This window comes from Erinaceus europaeus, chromosome 16 (assembly GCF_950295315.1).
Source record: "Erinaceus europaeus chromosome 16, mEriEur2.1, whole genome shotgun sequence".
NCBI classification, from domain to species: Eukaryota; Metazoa; Chordata; class Mammalia; order Eulipotyphla; family Erinaceidae; genus Erinaceus; species Erinaceus europaeus.
In genome coordinates this window covers 55,317,671-55,343,467 of record NC_080177.1, presented here as the reverse complement: position 1 = coordinate 55,343,467, position 25,797 = coordinate 55,317,671, and the positions used below count along the sequence as shown (strand labels likewise).

Here is a 25,797-nt window from a genome sequence, read left to right as displayed (position 1 = left end):
TGACCCTACAATTCCTCTCCTGGGGACATATCCTAAGGAGCCAAACATACCCATCCAAAAAGATGTGTGTATACCTATGTTCATAGTAGCACAATTTGTAATAGTCAAAACCTGGAAGCAACTCAGGTGTCCAACAACAGATGAGTGGCTGAGCAAGTTGTGGTATGTATACACAATGGAATACTATTCAGCTATTAAAACTGGTGAATTCATCTTCACCCCATCTTGGATAGAGCTTGAAGATATCATGTTAAGTGAGATATTACAGAAACAAAAGGATGAATGTGGGATGATCTCATGCACAGACAGAAGTTGAAAAAGAAGATCAGAAGGGAAAATACTAAGCAGAACTTGGACTGCAGTTGGTGTATTGCAACCAAAGTAAAGACTCTAGTGTGGGGAAGGGTTCAGGTCCTGGAACATAATGACAGGGGAGGACCTAATGGAAGTTGAACAGTTACGTAGTAAATGGGGAAATGTTACATGTGTACAAACTATTATACTTTACTGTCAACTGTAAACCATTAATTCCCTGATAAAGAAAGAAAAAAAAAGGACCTAGGTTCAAACCCCCAGTCCCTACCTGCAAAGGGAAGCTTGAAAAAGGGTGAAGCAGTACTGTAGGCTTCTCTCCCCTCATATGAATAAATTTTAAAAAATTAAAGAAAAATAGAGTGATACATATTGGAGAAAATGAAATGAACTTATTGTTTTGGACTTGTTTTTAGATGGAAAATTTATAGATGAAATGAAGCTACTCAGTACAGTGTTGATGCAAAATGGTGGACAAACAAGTGTGCTCACTAGTGAGGAGGGGGGCATGTTTCTCAGAAACCATATAAAATGCAGGAGAGAGTTTTGCTCTGAGGCTACCATAGTCCTTGAAAATTAGGAAGCAAGGTAAGCTGAGAAAGGATCACTAGTTCTAGAAAGACTTAGGCTATTAGAAAGTTTCCCTTTCATTCACCCATGCATTCAAATCCATAGCTGCATTGCCCCCCTCCTTTTATGTGAATTCATACTCCTTAGTATTTTCCCATTTTCTTCACATGGTTTCAGCATTTTGACCCAACCCCAGGAACACAGATACATCCCCATGTAACTGTGATCCTGTTTGACTTCTTGTCCCAGCCTGCCAGGAACTTCTTGAATCCCAACTCTGTCTTCTAGGGCTTTCCCTACCAATTTTGTGTCATCCTTGGAGAATCTGATAAGTATAAGTTCTATATATTTTTTTCAGGAATTTATAAAAATGTGGAGTGAAGTAGTGCTAAGACATGCAAGGACCAAAAAGGAATCTCCCTCCCCAAGAGAACAAACACTTTAGCTCCCTTTGGGTAATGTTCTCTAGTCTAGGAACTCTATCAATAAGAGATCATGGAAGACCTCATAAGAGTCCAAATGCACCATGCTCAATTCATTTCTTTCAGCAAGCTGGCAAGTAAAGAGAATACTGCTGGCCAGCAAAATACTGTTAGATTGACACAACTTCTCAACAAATTGATGCCAAGTGGCCATGATTTCTCTTTCCAAGTCCTTATAAACAAATTCCTTAACTGACAGTTATAGTGTTCTGTTGGGTATTGACAGCAAGTTCACTGCTATGCAGTGGGGGAATTTTTTTTTCCATCCACAAAGTAGTCTAGCATGTTAGTATGCTTGGACATCTTTTGCTCTTTGCACTACAGAGACTATCTTCCTTAGTCTGGAAATAAAATTTGCGGATTTTCTCAGTATCCTTGAGTGCACATCTTACCATGCTCACAGACCTGTGTTCAAGTCCTTGTTCCCTGCTTGCAGGGAGAAGCTTCATGAGCAGTAAGCTGTGCTACAGATAGCTCTCCCTCTCCAACTCCCATCTCTCTCTCTCTCCATATATATCTCCCTCTGTCTCTCTCTTCATCTCCCTTTCCTCCCTTTATCTCTGTCTCTATCCAATAAAATAAATCCTTTATTGATAAATCAAATATTTTTAAAAACCAAGGGCTGTCAAAAATATCTCACTTGGATAGTGTACAGCTTTGCTATGTGCATGACCCAGGCTTGAACCTGGCCTCTACTCCATTGGAGAAAGAGTAAGTACTATGATATATATTTTTTCAGTCCGAGTGGTGAATCCTGGTGATAACAACAACAAAAATCAAATACATCCTATAAGAAAGTGAAATACTGGTGACTGATAAGGCTTTAGGATGAGTGTGGAAGACCTCTGAGTAGAAGAGTTTGGGTAATAGAGCTGGTAAGATTCATTCAGGTCACTGCATCCCAGACACATCATGAGTGTGGTTTGGTTTGGTAATTACTTTAAGTCCCTTGTAGTTCAATAAGTTCTGAAAACTTACTTTTTAATAATTTTTCTCCCTTTTTTTCTCTCCCCTCACTCATATTTCTCACCCCTACCATCAGGACCCTTCAGAGTGAGTTCCAGAGTGTGAAGTCTACTAGAAATTCAGACTAGACTTACCCACTTGCCCAAGCCTGGGTAGTCGTGTTCTGGATCAAAAAGGTGCTGATGCAACTGGAATTCTCTACTGAACTCTGCTGTGTCCGGGGTGTTTTCTAGACATCCGTCATCTACTGCAAACAGCAAAAGATTTCTGAGGAATGGCCAAGGCAACTATTGTTATCCTAAGAATTAATTTACTACAAACAAGCAGACATCTATAGGCTAGTATTCACAATGGTCACTATACATCACTTTCCCTCAGGGGTTCAAGTCTCCCTGTTGGATGGAACTGTTCACCGTAGACTCCCAGTCTTCCTTCTACCCCTGAGAGAGACTGACTAACTTCTTCCTTCGCCTTTTTCAGCCTCCCTCTGAAATCTGGTGGAGTCTTATGCTGAGTTTAGCATATGGAATAGAACATAGAAGTGATGGTTTATACTTCTAGGCCCAGCCCATAAAATCCCCTAGATAATTCTTGGACTTCCAAGAGGCGAGGTTTATGGAGTCGCCGAGATACGACCTACACTCTCCCAAAAGCAACTATTGAACACAACAAGAGATTGAATTGGACACATAATATATAGCTGAAAAAATCTACAGCCTCAGGTGGGTGCCTGCACATATGGTTGGGGAAAACAGGGGAGTGGATTGGAAGACACAGTCAAATCCAGAGCTCTGGGTGGGCAGTGCAGTGCTGACAACCTGTACCATCTTGGACAGTAGTGCAGTTATTAGACCCCCAGAAGAAAAGAAATTGGAGCTTAACACCTCTCAATCTTCAACTCAGGTTTTTGTTTGTTTGTTTGTTTTTTTCTCTCTCTCAGTCTGAGTTTAAGACAAGGACACAAAACTCAGCCCACAGGATAAATCTCTACTCCCTCCATCACCACCCATCAGTTGCTTGGCTGGTTGCTGTATGTTGCCAACCAGGACAACTGTGAATGTCAGGTGTAAAAGTGAAAGGTGGCAGGTCTAAGTTGCTGAATAATTCATCCCCAGCATACCTTCACCCACCTCTGGCAGGACTTCATCCCAATGAGAAATAAAACTCTCCTATGTCATTACTATGATTTTTTTTTCACTTGTTATAACTGCAAATGTTTCCTTAATCAGTATACCTACATTCTACATGACTGTTTTCTCTTGTGTGTGGACTCTTTAATAATACTTTCTGCTTCTTGAAGAAAGTTCATTATATCTAAGAATAACCACAGTCACCAGACAGCTTTTGATGGTGTGCCCCGTAGTAGCTAAAAGGATAAGTGCAGAGTGAGAGAGATAAGGGTTCAGGGCTTAAATCCTGGCTCATAAGTGACAGGTGGGTTGAGCTCTTTGGGAAAACCAACTTAGTATCTTTACCTTCACATGTTCATCCATGAGATGGGGACAATCAAATACCTTTGCAATGTGACAATGAAGAAGACAGATGATTATATGTAGAGAAGTTTGGATACAATAGGTCTACACTGTGCCCTTCCCACCATCTGTGTTTCATTTATTTATTTAAATTACGGTAGAGACAGAGTGATATAGGTAGAGAAGACAGAGAGAGATCCACAGCACTGCTCCATTATTCATGAAGTTTTCCCCTTGCAGACTGGGGGTTTGAAGCTGGGTCCTCACACATAGCTGTTTGTGCACTGTACCAGTGCTCCAGTGCCCAGTCCCTCCACCATCTCCTTTTCAATGACAGTTTACACTATGACTTCTCTTTGAAATAAGCATGTCTCCCATTCAAACCCAAGAAAATGCCTCTCTCTTTGGCTGTTATTTTAACCTAAATCCTATCATTGCCAAAAATAATGCTTTGAAAACAGTAGTTTTAAATGTCTTTTTTTTACTCTTTTTTTCATTTTTTAAAATTTTATTTATTTTTCCTTTTGTTGCCCTTGTTGTTTAACATTGTTGTGGTTATTGATGTCGTTGTTATTGGATAGGACAGAGAGAAATGGAGAAAGGAGGGGAAGACAGATAGGAGGAGAGAAAGATAGACACCTGCAGACCTGCATGCTGCTTGTGAAGCGACTCCCCTGCAGGTGGGGAGCTGGAGGCTCAAACCGGGATCCTTACTCTGGTCCTTGTGCTTTGCTTTGCGCCACATGCACTTAACCCGCTGCGCCACCGCCCTACTCCCTTAAATGTCTATAATGTATTTTACACAACAATGTAAAGGGACTTTGGATTTCTGGATAGGCTGGGAAGAGAAAATGCTTGCTTTCTTTCTAAAGGAATAATGGGGCTTTAAAGTCAATGCTAGGTGGGGTTTAATACACTTGCGCAGGTAGTCTATAGTCTCCTGTGACTGCTCTGAAGTCTTCCAGCAGTTCTGAGCATTCCTCTCTCAGCTCTTAGATACATGAAGCTAGTGTAGAAATCATCAGTATTGGGAATAGAGCCCTCATGGGGCTTTAATGTAACTCCCCACTTTTCACTGAATTATTCATTTACTTTCTTCACCCACCAATTGTAATTACTAACTAGGTCTTCAGTCTGCAAATGAAGAGTCTGAGGTCCAGGAAAACAAAGTGTCATACTGTACTTTAAGAATAAAACTCAGAGAGATCTGGGCGTCACACCCAGTTGAGTGCATAGATCACCATGTGAAAATATCTGGGTTCAAACACTGACTTCCCACCTACGGGGGGAAAGCTTCAGAAGTTGTGAAATAGGGCTGCAGGAATCTCTTTTTTTCCCATGTGTATCTCCCCCTCATCTCCCAATTTCTCTCTGTGATACCAAATTAAAAAAAGAAAAGAAAATATGGCTACCAGGAGCAGTGGATTTATAGTACAGACACTGAACCCCAGCAATAAGCCTGGTGGAAAATTGTTATTATTATTATTATTATTATTATTCCTCTAGAGTACTCAGCTCAGCTATGGCTTATGATGGTTCAGAGGACTGAACCTGAGACCTGGTAGTCTCAGGCATCACAGTCTGCTTACATAACCATTTTGCTATCTCCCATGTCTGGAAAAAGAAAGAAAGATAGAAAGAAAACTAAAATTCAGAGCTCTTGGCTCAAATTCTGTTTCTCTTCTTCCTCCTCCTCTTTCATTGTATTAAAACCAGAGCATGGTTTATAGTGGTACTGGGAATTGAACCTGAGACTTCTGGTGCTTCCAGATGAAAGTCTTTTTGCATGATCATATGCTATCTCCTCAGCTCTGGTTCTTTCTATTGGATATAATGGTGCTCCTCAACCACCAATGTGTATCAGGATCATAGGAAGGCATATTAAAATACAGATTTCTGGGTCCTAGCCCCAAGTTTCTGATTCACTAGATCTGGGGTAAAGTCTAAAAATTTACTTTGTCAAGTTTTCAGTAATGTTAATGGTCCTGGAGCCAAACTCTAAGATCCACTTCACTCCATGGCATTTAATCAATTTAATCAATCCCCGTAGAGACTGCTGCTCTGTAAGTCCGGAGCTGGTCTTTCTTCATTCCCAGACAAAAGCCTACAGACAAGTAAAATGTGCCTGGAGTGGTTGACTCTGTGCAGTACTAAGCCCTGGGCCAGCTTCCCAACATTATGCAGCTACCTGGGTGGTTTCATTCCTGGAGGAAGGCTCTGTCTGTACCTTTTGAGAAACAGACTCCTCTCCCTAAATGAAAAGAGGGCTGTGTTTCAGAGAGGATCTGCATGGTGCTTCAGAAAAGCTGGGGGAGGGGGAATCAGTATTGGCACCATTTTCACAACAAGGTTATAAACAGTGTCACAGTGGCTGAAAACACCATCCTGGACCAGGTCAGCCTGGCTTGAGTCTTGGTTCCACTACTTGCTACATAGGTTACCCTGAGAAATTACTCTTTATGCCTCAGTTTCCATATATGGAAAGTAGAAGTAATAAATAACAATTATGTGGTCTGGGAGGTGGTGCAGTGGATAAAGCATTAGATTCTCAAGCATGAGGTCCTGAGTTCAGTCCCTGGAAGCACATGTACCAGAGTGATGTCTGGTTCTTTCTTTCTCTCCTCCAATCTTTCTCATTAATACATACACAAAATCTCTAAAAAAAATCTGATAAAAATTAAATAAATAACAACTATTACTGTTATTAGGTTTGGGGGAGAGATTGCTATCGAACAGGCCATGGCCGGTGCGCCGCTATGTTCCATCGCTGGGGAGCCAGAGACGACCCGAACTGCCCCTGCGGCTCCAGACAGACTATGACCCACATAGTCAACGACTGCCACCTCTCCAGATTCAAAGGAGGTCTCGAAACTTTACATCAGGCTCAACCTGACGCTGTTGACTGGCTACGGAAGAAGGGCAAACGCTAGAAGAAGAAGAAGGGGAGAGATTACTCTGGTGCTAGCAAAGCTAATTATACTCAGGATGCTATTAACTAAGTCCTGACTCTGCTAGGTATGGTGCAAAATACTTAACAAGGAATGGTGAGAATGGTGTTAGATATAAACAAAAATAAATAAATGGAGTGTCCTTAAACAAATAAAAATGGAAAGACCTTATGATCCAGCAATACCACTCCTAGGCATCCACCTAAAGAACATGAAAACACTACTTCAAAGGGACATATGACCCCTATGTCCATAGCTGCATTATTCACAACAGCCCAGGAGTGGAAGTAGCCTAAATGTCCTTTGACAGATGACTATCTAAAGAAGTGATGGGACCACTAGGGAAAGTTAGAAACAGGCTGGGGTTATGGATCGACCTGTCAACACCCATGTTCAGCGGAGAAGCAGCTACAAAAGCCAGAACTCCTACCTTCTGCTCCCGATAAACAACCTTAATCCATATTCCAGTGGGGGAGAAGTGATAGGATGAAGATAAGGGGACTCTGCACTCCAGCTCCATCAGCACCCAGAGAGAGACAGAAGGAAAAGGAGAGGGACATATGGAGGTAGCTATGATATGAGTGGCTTAGAGGGGAAGAGAGGATTGAATCAGAAAAAGAAAGAGCAACTATGTATAAATGTGGACAGGCAGTTATAGAGAAGATGGTTGGCCCATGTCTGCAACTTTAGGGGAACTGTGGTGGATTGCAGTGGGGAGAGTGAAGATTCAGAACTCTGGTGGTAGGAATGGTGTGGATTCAAACTCCTGTTGACATGTAATTCTGTAATATAAAAATATTTTTAAAATTAAATTTTTAAAAAATTATTTAAAAAAGAAGTTATGGGCCCTATCCTATATTTCATAGAATACTAATCCGCAATCTAAAAGGATGATAGTGTGTCTTTTGGGGCCAAATGGATGGGATTAGAGGTGATTATGCTTAGTGAAGTAAGGAGGTGAAAGCTATCAGATGACTTTGGTCATATTAGGAATATAATATAGATAATTAAAGCTTATGAGATTGAAGGGTAGGGAAGCAACCAAGTTGTCTCTGAGACTTCATGCGAATTATGGTGGTTATGGGTCGGGCACAGAACTCTGGTGGTGGTGGGGGATGTGTGTGGTATGAATCTATACCCCTGTAATATAATTCTGCAAACCATTATTAAATCACCAATTAAAAAGTAACACTAAAAAAGCATACTTTCATTTAATTCCCCGACCCCCTCTTCTATCTTGAGGATGAGGTAACTGAGATACAAAGTGGCTAATTAATGGGGGTGGGTGGTTAAGCGCATATGGCACAAAAGCGCAAGGACCCTCGTTAAGGTTTCCACTTGGAGCCCCCGGCTCCCTACCTGCAGAGGGGTCGATTCACAAGTGGTGAAGCAGGTCTGCAGATGTCTGTCTTTCTCTCCCCATCACTGTTTCCCCCCCTCTCGATTTCTCTCTGCCCTGTCCAACAATGACAGCAATGACAACAACAATAATGATAACAAGGGCAACAAAAGGGGGGAAAATAGCCTCCAGGAGCAGTGGAGGCACCGAACCCCAGTGATAATCCTGGAGACCAAAAAAAAAAAAAAAAGTGGCTAATTACCTCGTTCATGGTCAAAGGATTTGAACATAGGCAGTCTTGAGTCACTTTTCCTAACTACCAAGGCAAAGTGTTCATAACCAAGTGTAGTGAGCTCACCATCCATTATCTTTAGCTTTAGGAGGCAGGATAATGGGACTAATACAGAGATAACCAGAAAAGTTATAAATTTCTTTACCCAGCATTTTACTTCACTGGATCCTCTTTCTCTCACTCATGTCACCTCCCAACCTCCAAAGAAATATTTCAGGATAGATAATCAGTTGTGCCAAAGTTGAAATGCTGACTGTCAGGAGAAGAAAAAAAAAAGGGGGAGGAGTGGGTGGAGGTAAAGGAGAGAGCTAACCTGCTGGAACACATGCCTCACTGTGAAGGGTACCTAGGTTTGAACTCTGGCAGCCCAAGGAAGCAACCACAGATGGCACTGGGATAGTGGCACAGGCACAGATGGCCATGGGTAGTGGAACAGTACTGTGGTGTCTCTCCTCTCTGGTTCAAATAAGTATAAAATAGAAAATTGGCCTAGGGGATCTGTCCAGTGGTACCCCACATATTCAGGGCTTATTCTCAAGCATCACATAAAGAGAGAAGAAGAGGGGCTGGGCACTGGGTTGAATACACATGCTGCCATGCACAAGGGCCTGAATTCAAATCCCTGGTCCCCAACTTCAGGGGTAAGCTTCATGAGTGGTGAAGCAGTGTTACAGGTGTCTCTTTTTTCTCCCTATCTCCCTCTGTCTCCTCTCTCAATTTGTCTATGTCCTAGCAACTAAAAATAAATGAACAAATAAATGGGTAGGAAATAAAAAAAGAAGGGGGCTGGGCAGTGGCACACCCGGTTAAGCTCACATGGTACTAAGCGCAAGGACCCGCAAAAAGACCCAGGCTTGAACCCCTGGCTCCTCACCTGCAGCAGGGATGCTTCACAAGCAGTGAAGTAGGTCTTCCAGTGTTTTTCTCTCTCTATCATCCATCAATTTCTCTCTTTCCTATCTAATAATGAAATTTATTTAATAAAAATCAAAAAAATGACTGTCAGGAGCAGTGGATTGATTTACAGTGCTGGCACCAAGTCACAGTGATAACCCTGAGGCAAAAGAAGAAGGAGAAGGAGGGGGGGAGGCGAAGGAGAAGGAGAAGGAGGAAGAGCAAGAGGAGGTAGGGGAGGAGGAGAAGGAGAAGGAAGGGGAGGAGGGGAAGGAGGGGGAAGAAGGGAAGGAGGGGGAGGAGGAGATAGAGGAAGAGAAGGAGAAGGAGGAGGGGGTAGAGGAAGAGGCGAAGGAAAAGGAGGAGAAGAAGAGGAGGAGGAGGAGGAAGAAGAAGGAGGAGGCAGACATAAATAAACTATAAAAATGAAGCCTTGGCAAGGAAGTCCTATGTGGCAATAAATCAACAACAGAACAAAGGTTCTAGAATAATGTTCCTTTCCAGTCTACTTATGAATGCATCACTGTTTATCAGAACAGAAGACCTATTTCTCAGAAGATCTGTAGCTGATATAAGAATTTTTAATCATTGGCGTATTGCACCAAAGTAAAACACTCTGGGGTAGGTGGGTGGGGGGAGAATACAGGTCCAAGAAGGATGACAGAGGACCTAGTGGGGGTTGTATTGTTATATGGAAAACTGAGAAATGTTATGCATGTACAAACTATTGTATTCACTGTTAATTAATGTAAAACATTAATTCTCCAATAAAGAAATAAAAAAATCCCCCCCCAAAGTCTCCACTGCCTATGGGACCCCAGGAACAGGTCCATTACCTGTCTTTCCAAGTGGGCAGGGGTTGGGAGGGTCTGGGTAGCCTTGGTCTTCACTAAAGTCCTTAGGGATGTTGTCACCAGTCAGTTCGGCCACAATGTTTGGTATGTTGCCAAAAGGACCCAAGTGCTGAAGACCTTCATGAGCTCCACCTGCCAAGCAAGCAGAAGTCATTCATTTGAGTAGAAATGAAATTCATTCCAACTAGCAGTTATGTAGACATCCATAACATCCACACAGGCAGACACTTGGCTCTGGTCTAGGAAAGGAAAGAAAACCAAAGAATTCCTGTACCCGAAGAGTTTTAAGATTCAGGTAATAGGAGGGGTTACCCAGAATGAGTAGCATACACATTTATGCACAAAGACTTTCATGCCTGAGGCTCTAGAGTCCCAAGTTTAGTCCCCAGCATGGATTAAGCCAGAGCAAAGCAGTACTCTGGTTAAAAACAAATAAAGAAGTGGGGGGAGGGATTTAATTGTCATGTGGAAAACTGAAAATTTTACTCATGTACAAACTACTGTACTATTGATTGTAAACCATTAATCCCCCCAATAAAGAAAACAAATAAATACATAAAGATTAAATAAAGAGATGAGTGACAACTACTGGGTGGAATCTAGAGATCAGATTCATATGAACTTGAAAAAAGAACAATCAAGCAAACTGTTTCTAAAACTTGTGAGAACTATTGTTTTTCTTTGGGAGGTGGAAGCGTAGGGACACAGGACTTTGGTGGTGGGTGTGGTGTGGAACTATACACTATTCTTACAATTTTATAACCAACTACTAATCATAAATTAAAATAAATGAAGATTCAGTCATGGGAACAGGGAGATAGCATACGGTCATGCAAAAAAGCTTTCATGCTTGAAGACTTAGGTCCCTGGTTCAATCCCTGGCACCCTCTAAACCAAAGATGAGCAGAGAAGCAGTGTGGTGGTAAAATAATGATTATGATGATAAAAAGAAGAAGGAAGGAAGGAAGGAAGGAAGGAAGGAAGGAAGGAAGGAAAGAAAGAAGGAAGGAATGAAAGAAGGAAGAAAGAGAGGGAAGGATGGTTCAGTTAAGAGGACGGAATGGGGAGATTGCATAGTTTTATGCAAAAGACTTTCATGTCTGAGGCTCCAAAGTCCCAGGTTCAATCCCTAGCACTACCATAAATAAGCCAGAGCTCAGCAGTGCTCTGGTAAAAATAATAAAGAAATGTTCTCCACTTAATACTGAAGCACAAGCTCCCTATGTGGCTGTAGGATCTTTATTCCTAGAATTACAAACTGCCATGTAGTTTTTTATATAGTGGCTTCCCCACAACATAATAATTATTCCCCTATGTTGGAACATTTAGTGTTTCTCAATTTACTCTTGGGATTTAATTTTTCCACATTTTGGATAACTCTTCCTCAAGATAGATTCCCAGAAGTCAAATTACTAAGTCAAAGGCTAGAAATATTTTTATGGCTCTTTATATTAGATTGCCAAATTGTTTTCCAAAAAGGAGGTATCAGTGTATACAGAATTGTCAACAAAACATGAGAACGCCTTTTTTTTTTTACAACATCCTTACCAGTATTCGCCTTTATAAAAATAACTTGTTATATTTTCTTTGCTAATTTAAAAGGCTTTTAGCTCAATTGCTGTTTTATTTTGAATGTCTTTGATTACCAGCTCAGCCAACTATTTTCACTGTGTTTGTGTTCTAATTTTAACTTCTTTTTCTTTTCTTTCTTTCTTTCTTTTTTTTTTTTTTTTGTTAAGTTGCATGTTTATGTTCTTGGAATCTTGGTGTTTCTTATCATCTTGTATGAACATTTTGCATGAGGACAGCAGGTCCTTGGCTGTCACATTTCCTGCAAGCATCTCTCATGTTGTCTGCCTTTGTATTCTGTTTATTATCATAGTTCCCTGACATAAGTTTTTAATAGTTAAGGAATTGCATTTGTTGCTGTTCTTGTGGTTTCTTCTTGTCCTTCTAAACTTACAAAGCTATTGCCCCTTCAGAGCTACCACTAACATTTGGATATTTTGTTTGGTTTTGCTATTTTTTTTAAGATTTTTATTTGTTTATGAGAAAGATCGGAGGAGAGAGAAAGAACCAGACATCACTCTGGCACATGTGCTGCCGGGGATCGAACTCTGGACCTCATGCTTGTGAGTCCAAAGCTTTACCACTGCACCACCTCCTAGACCACAAGGTTTTTCTATTTTTTTATAGTAACTCTTTAATTGACACACTATGTGTATCAGTGCATATGAAGTAGTTATCCAATATCCCCACCAACTGCTGTTAAATAAATAGGTGTTTCTACATTTACTGCATTCCTTCAACAAGTACTTGAGTATCCCATGTTCTGATACTCAAAACTTGTTCGGAGTTCCAGGATACAATTTGCACTGTATGTTATATGATCAGTTTATGCCATGCAAATTGATACTTATCAATTCCTGAGCTGGCTCCTTCCTTCCTTCCTTCCTTCCTTCCTTCCTTCCTTCCTTCCTTCCTTCCCTCCTTCCTTCTTTCTCTCTTCTTTCCTTCCTTCCTTTCTTTCTTTCTCTCCTCTTTCTTTCTTTCTTTCTTTCTCTCTCTCTCTCTCTTTCCTACCTTCTTTCTTTCTTCCTCCCTCTCTTTCCTTCCTTCCTTTTTTCTTTATCCCGCCCTTCCTTTCTTCTTCTTTCCCTTTTTTTTCTCTTTTGTCTTTCTCCCTCTCTCTTTCCTTCATAATGTTCAGAGACCTCACTTGTCCAGCACTAAGAAGACCATTTCTTCCATGAATGCCTTTATTTTTTTTATATTTATTTATTTATTTATTTTCCCTTTTGTTGCCCTGTTTTTTACTGTTGTAGTTATTGTTGATGTCATCATTACTAGATAGGAGAGAGAGAAATTGAGAGGGGGGTAAGACAGAGAGAGTGAGAGAAGATAGATATCTGCAGACCTGCTTCACAGCCTGTGAAATGGCTCCCCTGCAGGTGGGGAACAGGGGGCTCAGACTGGGATCCTTCCACCAGTCCTTGTGCTTTGCGCCATGTGCACTTAACCCACTGTGCTGCCATCCGACTCCCTGAATTCTTATTTATTAACTGTCCTGGAACCAAAAGGCTCCCCACCCATTAATGCAAACTAGCCTGTACACAGATCTGTACACAGCCTGTACACAAGGGACCAAATCAAAATCAAAAGGTGCTCTGCTTGGTTTGCATTAAGTCAGAACCAAAATCAAGCTGAAATACTCATGCTTTTGCCTCTGTGAGAAGGGGAGTCTGGTCAGTAGATCCTATTTAATCCCCCTGAATGAGTTCAGTCAAGGTGTATCCTCTGTCACTACTGGACTTATTTATTTGCTTCTGCTTTGTGAGCTGAACAAGTTCCCCTTTGTGGTGATACAATCTCACCCTTGGAAATATCCATATATCCAGTAGGAAGATGATTAGATCCAAGTGTCCTGGGAGTCATATGATCTCTCCTAGATGGCAACATCATTCTCCATCTATTATGTCTGACTGGAGTTTATCCTTAAAAGTATATCACTTAAAGAATAGGAAAGCTATCAAGGGAGGGGATGGGACACTGAGTTCTGATGGTGGGGATTGTATAGAGTTGTACCCCTCTTATCTATGGCTTTGCCAGTGTTTCCTTTTTATAAATAAAAAAATAAAATAAAAAAGTATATCACTCTCAGGCATGGAATTTATGCAAACAGACGCTCGTGCCTGAAGCTCCCAGATCCCAAGTCCAATCCCTTGCATCACCATAAACCAGAACTGAGCTTTAACTCCAAATTCCAAATTTAAGTCTAGCTTGCTCATATAGATATAGTTATTATTGTTTTTGTTGGTGGTGTTGTTCGTTGTTGGATAGGACAGAGAGAAATGGAGAGAGGATGGGGAGCCAGAAAGGGGGGAGAGAAAGATAGACACCTGCAGACCTGCTTCACCGCTTGTGAAGCGACTCCCCTGCAGGTGGGGAGCTGGGGGCTTGAACCGGGATCCTTATGCCGGTCCCTGCACTTTGCGATAAAAATTTTATTAGTGATTTAATGCTGATTTACAACATTATAAAATAACAGGGGTATAATTCCACACCTTTCCCACCACCAGAGTTCTGTGTCCCCATTCCCATTGGAAATTACAGTAGTTCTCCCAAAATCTCAAATACATATTTGTTCATTTTTTTTTCTATGACCCTGCCTTCTCTTCCTTTCTAAGTCACACTTATTACTTCTGGGTGTCCTTTCTCTCTCTCTCTCTCTCTCTCTGGATTCTGACTGAATTGGAGTTCAGAGCCCTCTGATCATCTTCCCATAACATTTACCCCTCTAGGAGTATGGACCAAAATTCTTTATGGGGTGCAGAAAGGGAAAGGTCTGGCTTCTGTAATTATTTCTCTGCTGGACATGGGCATTGGCAGATTGATCCATACCCCCAGCTTGTTTCTATCTTTCCATAGTATGATTTTAAAAAATTGATATGAATATAGAAAGGGTCATCTCTGAGACTCTGCAGAACCCACCACTAGTCCAAGGGACCATGGTTAGGGGTGTATTTGACCATACATCAATCTAGGACAAGGTGCTTTTCAGCCACCATATATTCAAATGCAGCTGCATTAAACTTGGTGAAGCCCCTATTCTTAGAGATACAGATCTTCTGGTGGCCAGGAACTTGAACTTGAGTCTATGCAGGGCCTCTTTGTTCTTCAGGTTAGTGCAGATGAGCATGATTATCTGACCAATATGTATTCTGGACACAATGCCCTGTGGCTTTCTATAGACACCCTACACACTGGTCTTGAGCCGAAGGTTAGGGACAGCAGGTGGTCAGGCATGAAATGAATACTCTGTGGGAAGGATTATCTCCAGGCTTCCTTAAAGCAACCTGTACAAGCAACAGGCTGCAGACTCTACCCAGGAGGCTGCTGTTTGTAGCCATGTTATACCAGCCTTTCCCCCCCACCCAGGGAGGAGGGCTGGTCAGCTTAATTGCCTGCAAAGATTTCTTTTTCTTTCTTTCTTTTCTTTTCTTTCTTTCTTTTTAGTGCTGGGGGCCCTTAGGAGTGTATGATTCCATCATGACTGGATCATTTTTTTCATCCTTTTCATTTTATTCTTTTTTTAATATTTATTTTATTTATTTATTCCCTTTTGTTGCCCTTGTTGTTTTATTGTTGTAGTTATTATTGTTTTTGTCGTTGTTGGATAGGAGAGAAATGGAGAGAGGAGGGGAAGACAGAGAGGAGGAGAGAAAGATAGACACCTGCAGACCTGCTTCACCGCCTGTGAAGCGACTCCCCTGCTGGTGGGGAGCCGGGGTTCGAACCGGGATCCTTATGCCGGTCCTTGTGCTTTGCGCCCCTGCGCTTAACCCGCTGCGCTACAGCCCGACTCCCTCATTTTATTCTTTAAAAGATTTATTTGAGAGAGAGAGAGAGAGAAAGAGAGAGAGAGTAGAGAGAGAGAGAGAGAGAGAGAGAGGTAGGAGAGAGAGAGAGAGAGAGAGAGAGAGAGGCTTACAGCACTGTTCCACCTGTGACTCTGTCCCAGGGGTCAAGTGGTTGCCCATGGTTCTTGGGGTCAACCCAGGCTTGAAAGACAATAAAGCACAGGTCCTGCCCAGAGAGCTATCTCTTGAACCTACCCTCAGATTTGTCTTACCTGCCTTTATATTACATTCCATTGTTTGTGTTAAGAACAAGTAGCATGCCAATATTCTGCATTCAAAAAGAAAAGGATTTTTTTTCTGAAGATTTTCCATGTGGATATTTAAAATCAGATAAACTTATGTAACGTATAGGCGCCTAAAGAGATCTAATTATTAAGCATTCTTAATTATACAAATTATATAATTTATAATCTTACTCATATTTTATCTAGATAATCTACCATAATCTGATTGCTCATTGTTAAATCTACTATTTTCAATATGTATGTCAAACACTTTTATTTCTTCATTTCCTTTTTTAAAAAATTATTGGGGGATAATGGTTTATAGTATATATGGTTATTGGTACATGTGCAAAAATTTCTTAGTTTTCTGCAAAACACTCTCACCCCTAGTCTAGTTCCTCCTCCACAATCATGCACCCTTTGACCTTTTTTGTCTTTTTAACCAGAGAACTCTCCAGCTCTGGCTTACAGTAGGGCTGAACCTGGGACTTTGAAGCCTCAGGCATAAAAGTCTTTTTGCAATTATCTCCCCCGAACCTCTTCTATTTTTCACTGGCTTTGCTTTAACATTTTTGTGGTAGGCCAGTTGGCATTTCCAAGAGTAGAAATTCTTCATTTTAACTATACTATTAAGTTATTGTTAAATAAGACACTACTTAACTGGGGAAATCACAGTTTTATCTCCATTTCTTGTTAGCATTGACACTCTCATTCTACTATTTTGCATTTGGTCAACCTTTAGTTATACTTTTATTTTTAACTTATTCTATATCTTTCTGGCCATTTGTCCAGCTCGTAGTTGACATTCTGAAGATTCCTACTTGTTATTCTATGCTAACACAAGACCTGCAGAAGGTGAAGCAGACAGGCTGGTACACTCGGTGTGAAGAATCTGAACCTCTGCACAGTCTTGGCCCTGCAGTCTTCATCGTGCAGACTACAGGACCTGCTCTCCTCTCTGCTGTGTTAATACATGTCTCAGCTCCTGAAAGCACCCTTGCCGCAAATGCAAGTGCCAGGAATTAGCCAACTTGGCTTCGAGGAGGACTCATGTCTTAATGCTCCATTAGCAATTAATGAAGGAAGCCAACACAGTTTCCCTTATGGAAAACCTGCCAAGGTTCTGTTTACCTCTGTGCACCAGTGCCCTTGAAATGAATGCAGTGCTTGTTAGGGAAGCAACAGATGTTTAGCACCAGGCAAATGCATCATAACACAGGAGCTTTGAGAGATACAGTTAATAACACTGAGTCTAGAGATGCTCACAGAGAGAAGGACTGTGGAAGAAATGTGGAAACAAAATATTCTACCCTTTTCTCTCCAGGAGCTTGAATTTTATTGACAAGAAAAGTATCCATGGATGAAAACACCTAGAATTGCCAAAACCATCTTAAGGAAAAGAAACAGAAATGGAGTCATCACACTCCCAGACCTTAAACTATATTATAAAGCCATCATCATCAAAACAGCATGGTACTGGAACAAAAATAGGCACACAGACCAGTGGAACAGAATTGAAAGCCCAGAAATAAATCCCAACACCTATGGACTTCTAATCTTTGGTAAGGGGGCCCAAAGGATTAAATGGAAAAAGGAGGCTCTCTTCAATAAATGGTGCTGGGAAAACTGGGTTGTAACATGCAGAAGAATGAAATTGAACCACTTTATCTCACCAGAAACAAAAATCAACTCCAAATGGATCAAAGACCTAGATGTCAGACCAGAAACAATCAAATACTTAGAGGAAAACATTGGTAAAACAGTTTCCCACCTACACCTCAAGGACATCTATGATGAATCAAACCCAATTGCAAGGCAGACTAAAGCAGAAACAAACCAATGGGACTACATCAAATTGAAAAGCTTCTACACATCCAAAGAAACTATTAAACAAACAAAGAGACCCCTCACAGAATGGGAGAAGATCTTCACATGCCATACATCAGACAAGAAACTAATCACCAAAATATATAAAGAGCTCAGCAAACTTAGCACCAAAAAAGCAAATGACCCCATCCAAAAATGGGCAGAGGATATGAACAAAACATTCACCTCAGAGGAGATCCAAAAGGCTAACAAACATATGAAAAACTGCTCTAGGTCACTGATTGTCAGAGAAATGCAAATTAAGACAACACTAAGATACCACGTCACTCCTGTAAGAATGGCATACATCAAAAAGGACAGCAGCAACAAATGCTGGAGAGGTTGTGGGGACAGAGGAACCCTTTTACATTGCTGGTGGGAATGTAAATTGGTCCAGCCTCTGTGGAGAGCAGTCTGGAGAACTCTCACAAGACTAGACATGGACCTTCCATATGATCCAGTAATTCCTCTCCTGGGGTTATACCCCAAGGACTCCATAACACCCAACCAAAAAGAGGTGTGTACTCCTATGTTCATAGCAGCACAATTCATAATAGCTAAAAAAAAACCTGGAAGCAACCCAGGTGCCCAACACCAGATGAGTGGCTGAGAAAGCTGTGGTTTATATACACAATGGAATACTATGCAGCTATCAAGAACAATGAACCCACCTTCTCTGACCCATCTTGGACAGAGCAGGAAGGAATTATGTTAAGTGAGCTAAGTGAGAAAGATAAAGATGAGTATGGGATGATCCCACTCGTCAACAGAAGTTGAGTAAGAAGATCTGAAAGGGAAACTAAAAGCAGGACCTGACCAAATTGTAAGTAGAGCATCAAAGTAAAAAACCTGTGGTGAGGGGTAGACATGCAGCTTCCTGGGCCAGTGGGGGGTGGGAGTGGGTGGGAGGGATGGGTCACAGTCTTTTGGTGGTGGGAATGGTGTTTATGTACACTCCTAGTAAAATGTAGTCATATAAATCACTAGTTAATTAATATGAGAAGGGGAAAATTAATTGTATGTCTTGAAGTTTTTCAAAACACAAACTGAATCTTTTCAATATATAGGCTGTGTAATTGATAGGCGGATTCTCTCAAAAGCCTAGACCAAGTAGATCAGAAACAACCAATAGCACAGCTATATACAAGATACTGGGTACTGTACAGCAAACCCTAACAAAAGGACTTTTCTTTTTTTAAATTTTTAAAATTTTATTTATTTATTTATTTATTTATTTTATTTTTTATTTAAGAAAGGATTAATTAACAAAACCATAGGGTAGGAGGGGTACAATTCCACACAGTTCCCACCACCCAATCTCCATTTCCCACCCCCTCCCTTGATAGCTTTCCCATTCTCTATCCCTCTGGGAGCATGGACCCAGGGTCATTGTGGGTTGCAGAAGGTAGAAGGTCTGGCTTCTGTAATGGCTTCCCTGCTGAACATGGGCGTTGACTGGTCAGTCCATACTCCCAGTCTGCCTCTCTTTTTCCCTAGTAGGGTGGGTCTCTGGGGAAGCAGATCTCCAGGACACATTGGTGGGGTCTTCAGTCCAGGGAAGCCTGGCCGGCATCCTGATGACATCTGGAACCTGGTGACTGAAAAGAGAGTTAACATACGAAGCCAAACAAATTGTTGAGCAATCATGGACCCAAAGCTTGGAATAGTGGAGAGGAAGTGTTAGGGGGGTACTCACTGCAAACTCTAGTGTACTTCTGCTTTCAGGTATATATTTTGCAGTAGTTTACGGATACGTGTGAACTTATGCTCTCTCTCACAGAAACTGGTGTATATCTAGGTTTTGGGACTTTGTTAGAAAGTGAACCATCTGAGATGGAATTAGAGTATACTATGAAAGGAAAGGTCTCACACAAGTAATGAAGCTGAAGGGTTGTCATTCCACACGTGAAGTCTCTGGACACAGTCTGAAGTGAAGCATGTTGAGGTGGCAATCGTTGTGTTGGTTAGGTTGCCATCGGCTGATACAATATTATTTGATGTGGATTGGGAGAGGCATAAGGGAAAGTGGGCCCTGTCCAATGGTTCCAGGACTGGGGGAAGTAGAGGCTCTCTAGTGGAGATGTGAGGTTCCTGCTGTCTTAGGGTTCAAAAAGACAATCGATAGTTAATGTTATCATCACATTGTTTGGTAATTGGGTTAACTTTGAAAAGTCCTTTTGTTAGGGTTTGCTGTACAGTACCCAGTATCTTGTATATAGCTGTGCTATTGGTTGCTTCTGCAAAAGGACTTTTCAAAGTTAACCCAATTACCAAATAATGTGATGATAACATTAACTATCCATTGTCTTTTTGAACCCTAAGACAGCAGGAACCTCACATCTTCACTATAGAGCCTCTACTTCCCCCAGTCCTGGAACCATTGGATAGGGCCCACTTTCCCGTATGCCTCTCCCAATCCACATCAAATAATATTGCATCAGCCGATGGCAACCTAACCAACACAACGATTGCCACCTCAACATGCTTCACTTCAGACTGTGTCCAGAGACTTCACGTGTGGAATGACAACCCTTCAGCTTCATTACTTGGGTGAGACCTTTCCTTTCATAGTATACTCTAATTCCATCTCAGGTGGTTCACTTTCTAACAAAGTCCCAAAACCTAGATATACACCAGGTTCTGTGAGAGAGAGCATAAGTTCACACGTATCCGTAAACTACTGCAAAATATATACCTGAAAGCAGAAGTACACTAGAGTTTGCAGTGAGTACCCCCCTAACACTTCCTCTCCACTATTCCAAGCTTTGGGTCCATGATTGCTCAACAATTTGTTTGGCTTCGTATGTTAACTCTCTTTTCAGTCACCAGGTTCCAGATGTCATCAGGATGCCGGCCAGGCTTCCCTGGACTGAAGACCCCACCAATGTGTCCTGGAGCTCAGCTTCCCCAGAGACACTTCCTACTAGGGAAAGAGAGAGGCAGACTGGGAGTATGGACCGACCAGTCAACGCCCATGTTCAGCAGGGAAGCCATTACAGAAGCCAGACCTTCTACCTTCTGCAACCCACAATGACCCTGGGTCCATGCTCCCAGAGGGATAGAGAATGGGAAAGCTATCAAGGGAGGGGGTGGGAAATGGAGATTGGGTGGTGGGAATTGTGTGGAATTGTACCCCTCCTACCCTATGGTTTTGTTAATTAATCCTTTCTTAAATAAAAAAAAAAGAAAAGTATCCATGGGTAGAAAATAAGTGTAGACTCATATTGCAAAGTATGTTATACGATTTGTTGGATTAAAGGTATGCCAATCTATTGTACCTAAAACCAAATCAGTCAAAATACTATGAAGGTAAAACTTGTGTTTGGATCATTTGTCACAATCAAATCAACAATTTCCTTTAAAACAAAAATGTGTTGCCAAGGAGATTACATAATGGTTGTGCAAAAGACTTTCATGCCTGAGGCTCCAAGGTCCCAGTTTCAATCCCTGGCACCTCTATAAACTTGAACTGAACAGTGCTGATTAGTGGGGGCAGGGAATGTTTGGGGAAAAAAATTTAAAGAAAGAGAGCATAGTAGTTATGCAAAAATATGTCCATGCCTGAGGTTCACTGGTCCCAGGTTCAATTTCCTGCACCACCATAAACCAGAGCTGAGAAGTGTTTCGGTGGTCTGATTATACACACACACACACACACACACACACACACACACACACAGAGGCACTTAAATGTCATGTGCACATACATATGCACATAAACATATGTATTGAATGTATATACCATATCAAGACCCAGACTAAGTGCCAAAGGGACACCAATTTACCAGATACATGTGGGTCTTTTTTTCAGAGTTCTCAGACTGTATTAGGGTTCACAAAGAAACAAATTCTGGGGGCATGGTGGTGGTATACCTGGTTGCGTGCACATGTCACCAGGTGTAAGGGCCTAGGTTCAAGACCCCCTTGTCCCCACCTGCAGGGGAAGGAGGCTTCATAAAGTTAAGCAATGCTGTAGGTGTCTCTCTTTTTCTCTCCCTCTCTATCTTCCCCCTAATTTCTCCCTATACTATCAAAATGCAAAATAAACAAAAATAAATGGCCACCAGGAGCAGTGGAATTTTTGTGCAAGCACCAAGCCTCAGTGATTACACTGATGGCAATAAATGAGAGATAGAGAGACAGAGAGACACAGAGACAGACATGCTCAAAATGCAAAGTTGTAATGCACTAGGATGTAACTCATATACAGAGAAATGCCATGGGTATATAGTAGAGAAACATATAACCTACTGCTAGAACATGGAGGACTTCCTGCAGGAAGCAATCTGCCAATGAGTACATTAGGCTCTGTAGAGAATATAAATACAAAAGACATGGTCATGCTCTTTAGTCAGCTCTTCATTTTAGTTGTCTAAGACTCATAAAGGAAGTCATATAAGATATGGTACCATCTAAGCCCTGTGGAGAGCAGTCTGGAGAAGTCTCAGAAGGCTAGAAGTGGACCTACCCTATAACCTTGCAATTCCTCTCCTGGGGACATATCCAATGAAACAAACACAACCATGCAAAAAGATTTGTGTATACCTATGTTCATAGAAGTACAATTTGTGGGAGTCAGGTGGTAGTGCAGTGGGTTAAGTGCAGGTGGCACAAAGTGCAAGGACTGGTTCAAGCCCCCGGCTCCCCACCTGCAGGGGGTTTGCTTCACAAATGGTGAAGCAAGTCTGCAGGTGTCGTGTCTATCTTTCTCTCCCCCTCTCTGTCTTCCCCTTCTCTCTCCATTTCTCTCTGTCCTATCCAACAATGACGACATCAATAACAACAACAATAATAACTACAAAAATAAAACAAGGGCAACAAAAGGGAATAAATAAATAAATAAATACATATTTTTAAAAGCTTAAAAAAAATAAGTACAATTTGTCTAGGGCCCAGGGATTGGCCATGTGTTATTTATTGAGAGGAGTGGAGCAGGTGGCTTTTTCTCCCCCCTCCTTCCCCAGATCAGAATAAAGTTTATTAAGTTATTCAAAAAAAATAAGTACAATTTGTAATAGCCCAAATGTGGAAGCAACCCAGGTCCAACAGCAGATGAGTAGCTGAGTAAGTTGTGGTATATATACACAATGGAATGTTACTCAGCTATTAAAAATGATGAATTCACTTTCTTCATCTCATCTTGGATGGAGCTTGAAGGAATCACGTTAAGTGACATCAGCCAGAAAGAGAAGGAAGAATATGGGATGATCTCACTCATAGACAGAGTTGACGAATAATAACAGAAGGGAAACACAAAGCAGAACTCAGACTGGAATTGGTGTATTGTACCAAAGTAAAATACTCTGGGATTGGGGTGAGGGTTCAGGTCCTGGAAGACAGAGGAGGATCTAGTGGGAGTTGAACTGTTATGTGGAAAACTGAGAGATGTTATACATGTACAAACTACTGTACTACTACATGTTAAGTTTTCTTTGCACTGTTATGGCAATAAAGCACCAGTTGGCCATACATTGAGAGGCAATGAAGGGCAAGGAGTGAGGGCGATGGGGAAAGATAACTGGATTGGTCTGATCTGAGCCCAAACCTTTGGTTTGTGCTGGTACTCTGCATTAAAACTTAGACTGCTCTCCCTCACATTTGGGGAGTTTCCTCCAACTGTTTTCAACTTTTTGTATGGTCTCATCTTCTGCTTTGTACCTGAGTTCACCATCCCTCCTCAGTCCTCTGAGCATGTCCATTTCAGATTAATAATTTAGTTGGGCCACTGACCTTGTAAGTTGGCTAACTGGTCAACCTCAGCTCCTTTGTCCTTTGTTATTTTTTGTTTCTGTCACCCACAACTTCTTTGGTCTCAAAAAGGCAGCTCTCAGCAAGAGTTCTGAGAGAATTTGCCAGAGCCCAGCATTGCCAATACCTTAACATACATATAAAAAATATAACTTTTTGTTAATTAAAAACTCCTTTTTACTAAGGCAAGTATAAACCTATGGGACTACATCAAATTAAAAAAGCTTCTGCACAGCAAAAGAAAACACTACCCAAACCAAGAGACCCCTCACAGAATGGGCGATCTTTACATCAGACAAGGGGCTAATAACCAAAATATATAAAGAACTTGCCAAACTCAACAACAAGAAAACAAATAACCCCATCCAAAAATGGGGAGAGGACATGGACAGAATACTCACCACAGAAGAGATCCAATGTTATTGCAATTAAAAAAAAAAATCACTGCTTTTGGCTTCAAATCTACTTTATTGTCTGAGTGGTTCTAGAGATCAGTTTTCCAGTATTTAGTAAATGAAAACTGAATACTTGCTGATCAAAAAAAAAAACACACACAACAACAAACTTTACCTGTCTGTGGACAGTCACGGACACTTTGGTTTATCTTTTGAGATTTATTTATTTATTTATTTATTTATTTTATCTGTATGTATGTGTGTGTGTGCTAGGATCTCGTGCACACACAGTTTTACCACTCCAGGCTGCTTTTTCATTTAGATAGTGAGACATAGTGAGGGAGAGAAACCACAACACTGAAGTGTCCTCTGGTGCCAGGGTCCAAACCTAGGCCATGTGTTTAACAAAGCATGCATCCTAACCATTCAGATATTACCCTGGTCCTAGAGTTGGTTTTTGGGTTTTTTTTGTTTTTTAAACTAACTTCTGTTTTTAGTTGTTTACAGAGTAAATCTCTGGTATCATAGCTTGTTATCATTAAATGCATTTAAAAAATAAAATCTGAGGTGGCTGGTGGTGGTGCACATGTTCCGCACAAGGACCTGGGTTCACGCCCTCAGACCCCACCTGCAGAAGGGAAGTTTCATAAATGGTGAAGCAGCACTGTCTCTCTCCTCTCCTCTATCCATCTCCTCTTTTCCCTATTAATGTTTCTGTCTCTAGCCAATAATAATAAAAAGAATCTGAGTGAACTGAGGTTTCCAATTGTGGTACCATGTCACTTCTCTTTTTACTGGAGAACATAGCATTTTTTTTCCCTACAGTATCCACTGAAGCAAGATCAATATTCATTTATTTAACCTTTTTTTTTTTTGCCTCCAGGGTTATTGCTGGGGCTCAGGATCTGCACTACAAATCGACTGCTCCTGCAGGCTAATTTTCCCCTTTTGTTGCCCTTGTTTATTGTTGTTGTTATTATTATTATTGTTGTTGCTGTTATTGGATAGGACAGAGAGAAATTGAGAGAGAATCGGAAGACAGAGGGGGGAGAGAAAGATAGACACCTGCAGACCTGCTTCACTGCCTGTGAAGGGACCCTCCCCCTCCAGGTGGGGCGCCGGGGGCTCGAACCAGGATCCCTACACTGCCAGTCCTTGTGCTTTACACCATGTGCGCTTAATCCACTGTGCTACCATGCAGCCCTTATTTAACCATTTTTAAGTTGAAACATTCACAATAAATTTCCGGTAAGTACTTTTCACACAGCAGTTTTGTAACCTATCCTTACTATTTTGTGATAATTTATAACTACTCCCGGGAATCTCAGTAACATAAATTTGCTGTAGCAGTGCCTTTTCAGAGCACGCAAGTACATGCAGTGAAAGGACTGTATTTAGTAGGCTCCAAATAGCAAAGCTTGTAAAGCTTCTCTTTCCTCATGAGTCATCAACCCTTCTTGTCCCCAATCCTTGCCATATTGAAGTACGGCACACGACTAAGTAAACTGAGGACAGGGCTAGGCCCTGAGTCCCAGATTCTAATTTGCTTGACTGTAAGCAAGAGCCCCTTGAGAATCCTGTCAAAATGTAGATTCTGGTCAGCAGGGGAGAGTGGGAACAATGAAAGTGTCCAATGGCAGATGAATTGTTACAGAAATAGTGAGCTACAACTCAGTTATAACAAAGGATGAGATCTCTTTTGCTACAAAATGGATGGGTCTGGAGGGAATCATGTTAAGTGAAATAAATCAAAAGAAGGGTGAATACCTGATAATCTTGCATAGTTGGGCCATGACAAAGCAGGGTGAAATCTGGGGGACTCAGATCTGATGGGGAGCTCAAAAGGGAGAAGGGGAAGTGCTTGGGGTGGGGTAGAGGGGGCTGGGGAGCTAGTGCTCCATAGTGGAGGAAGATTTGGTGGTCGTTGAGTTGTGCTGGCACCAACCTCAGGGAGATATGGAACTCCCTGTGACAGCATTTCCCCAATAAAATGATTTTGGAGAAAGAAGAAAAGA

At 41.4% G+C, this 25,797-nt stretch overlaps 1 protein-coding gene and 1 non-coding gene across 4 annotated transcripts in view; both read right to left on the bottom strand.

The window, feature by feature from the left end:
- The window catches only part of SCG5 (secretogranin V), a 65,111-nt gene that overhangs the window by 11,705 nt on the left and 27,609 nt on the right, over nucleotides 1-25,797 (bottom strand). For 2 of the 3 annotated variants that reach the window (XM_016187521.2, XM_007521715.3), the window contains exons 3-4: nucleotides 10,112-10,261; nucleotides 2,465-2,577 (exon numbers count right to left, since the gene is read on the bottom strand). In XM_016187521.2, the coding sequence (XP_016043007.1) occupies nucleotides 2,465-2,577; nucleotides 10,112-10,261 (263 nt within the window). The remainder of the gene's footprint in view (nucleotides 1-2,464; nucleotides 2,578-10,111; nucleotides 10,262-25,797) is intronic. The other variant, XM_016187522.2, reaches the window with a different exon arrangement.
- On the bottom strand, nucleotides 14,958-15,096 carry LOC132533623 (small nucleolar RNA SNORA70). Its single transcript, XR_009545484.1, has one exon. It is a non-coding gene; the product is annotated as a small nucleolar RNA SNORA70 (small nucleolar RNA).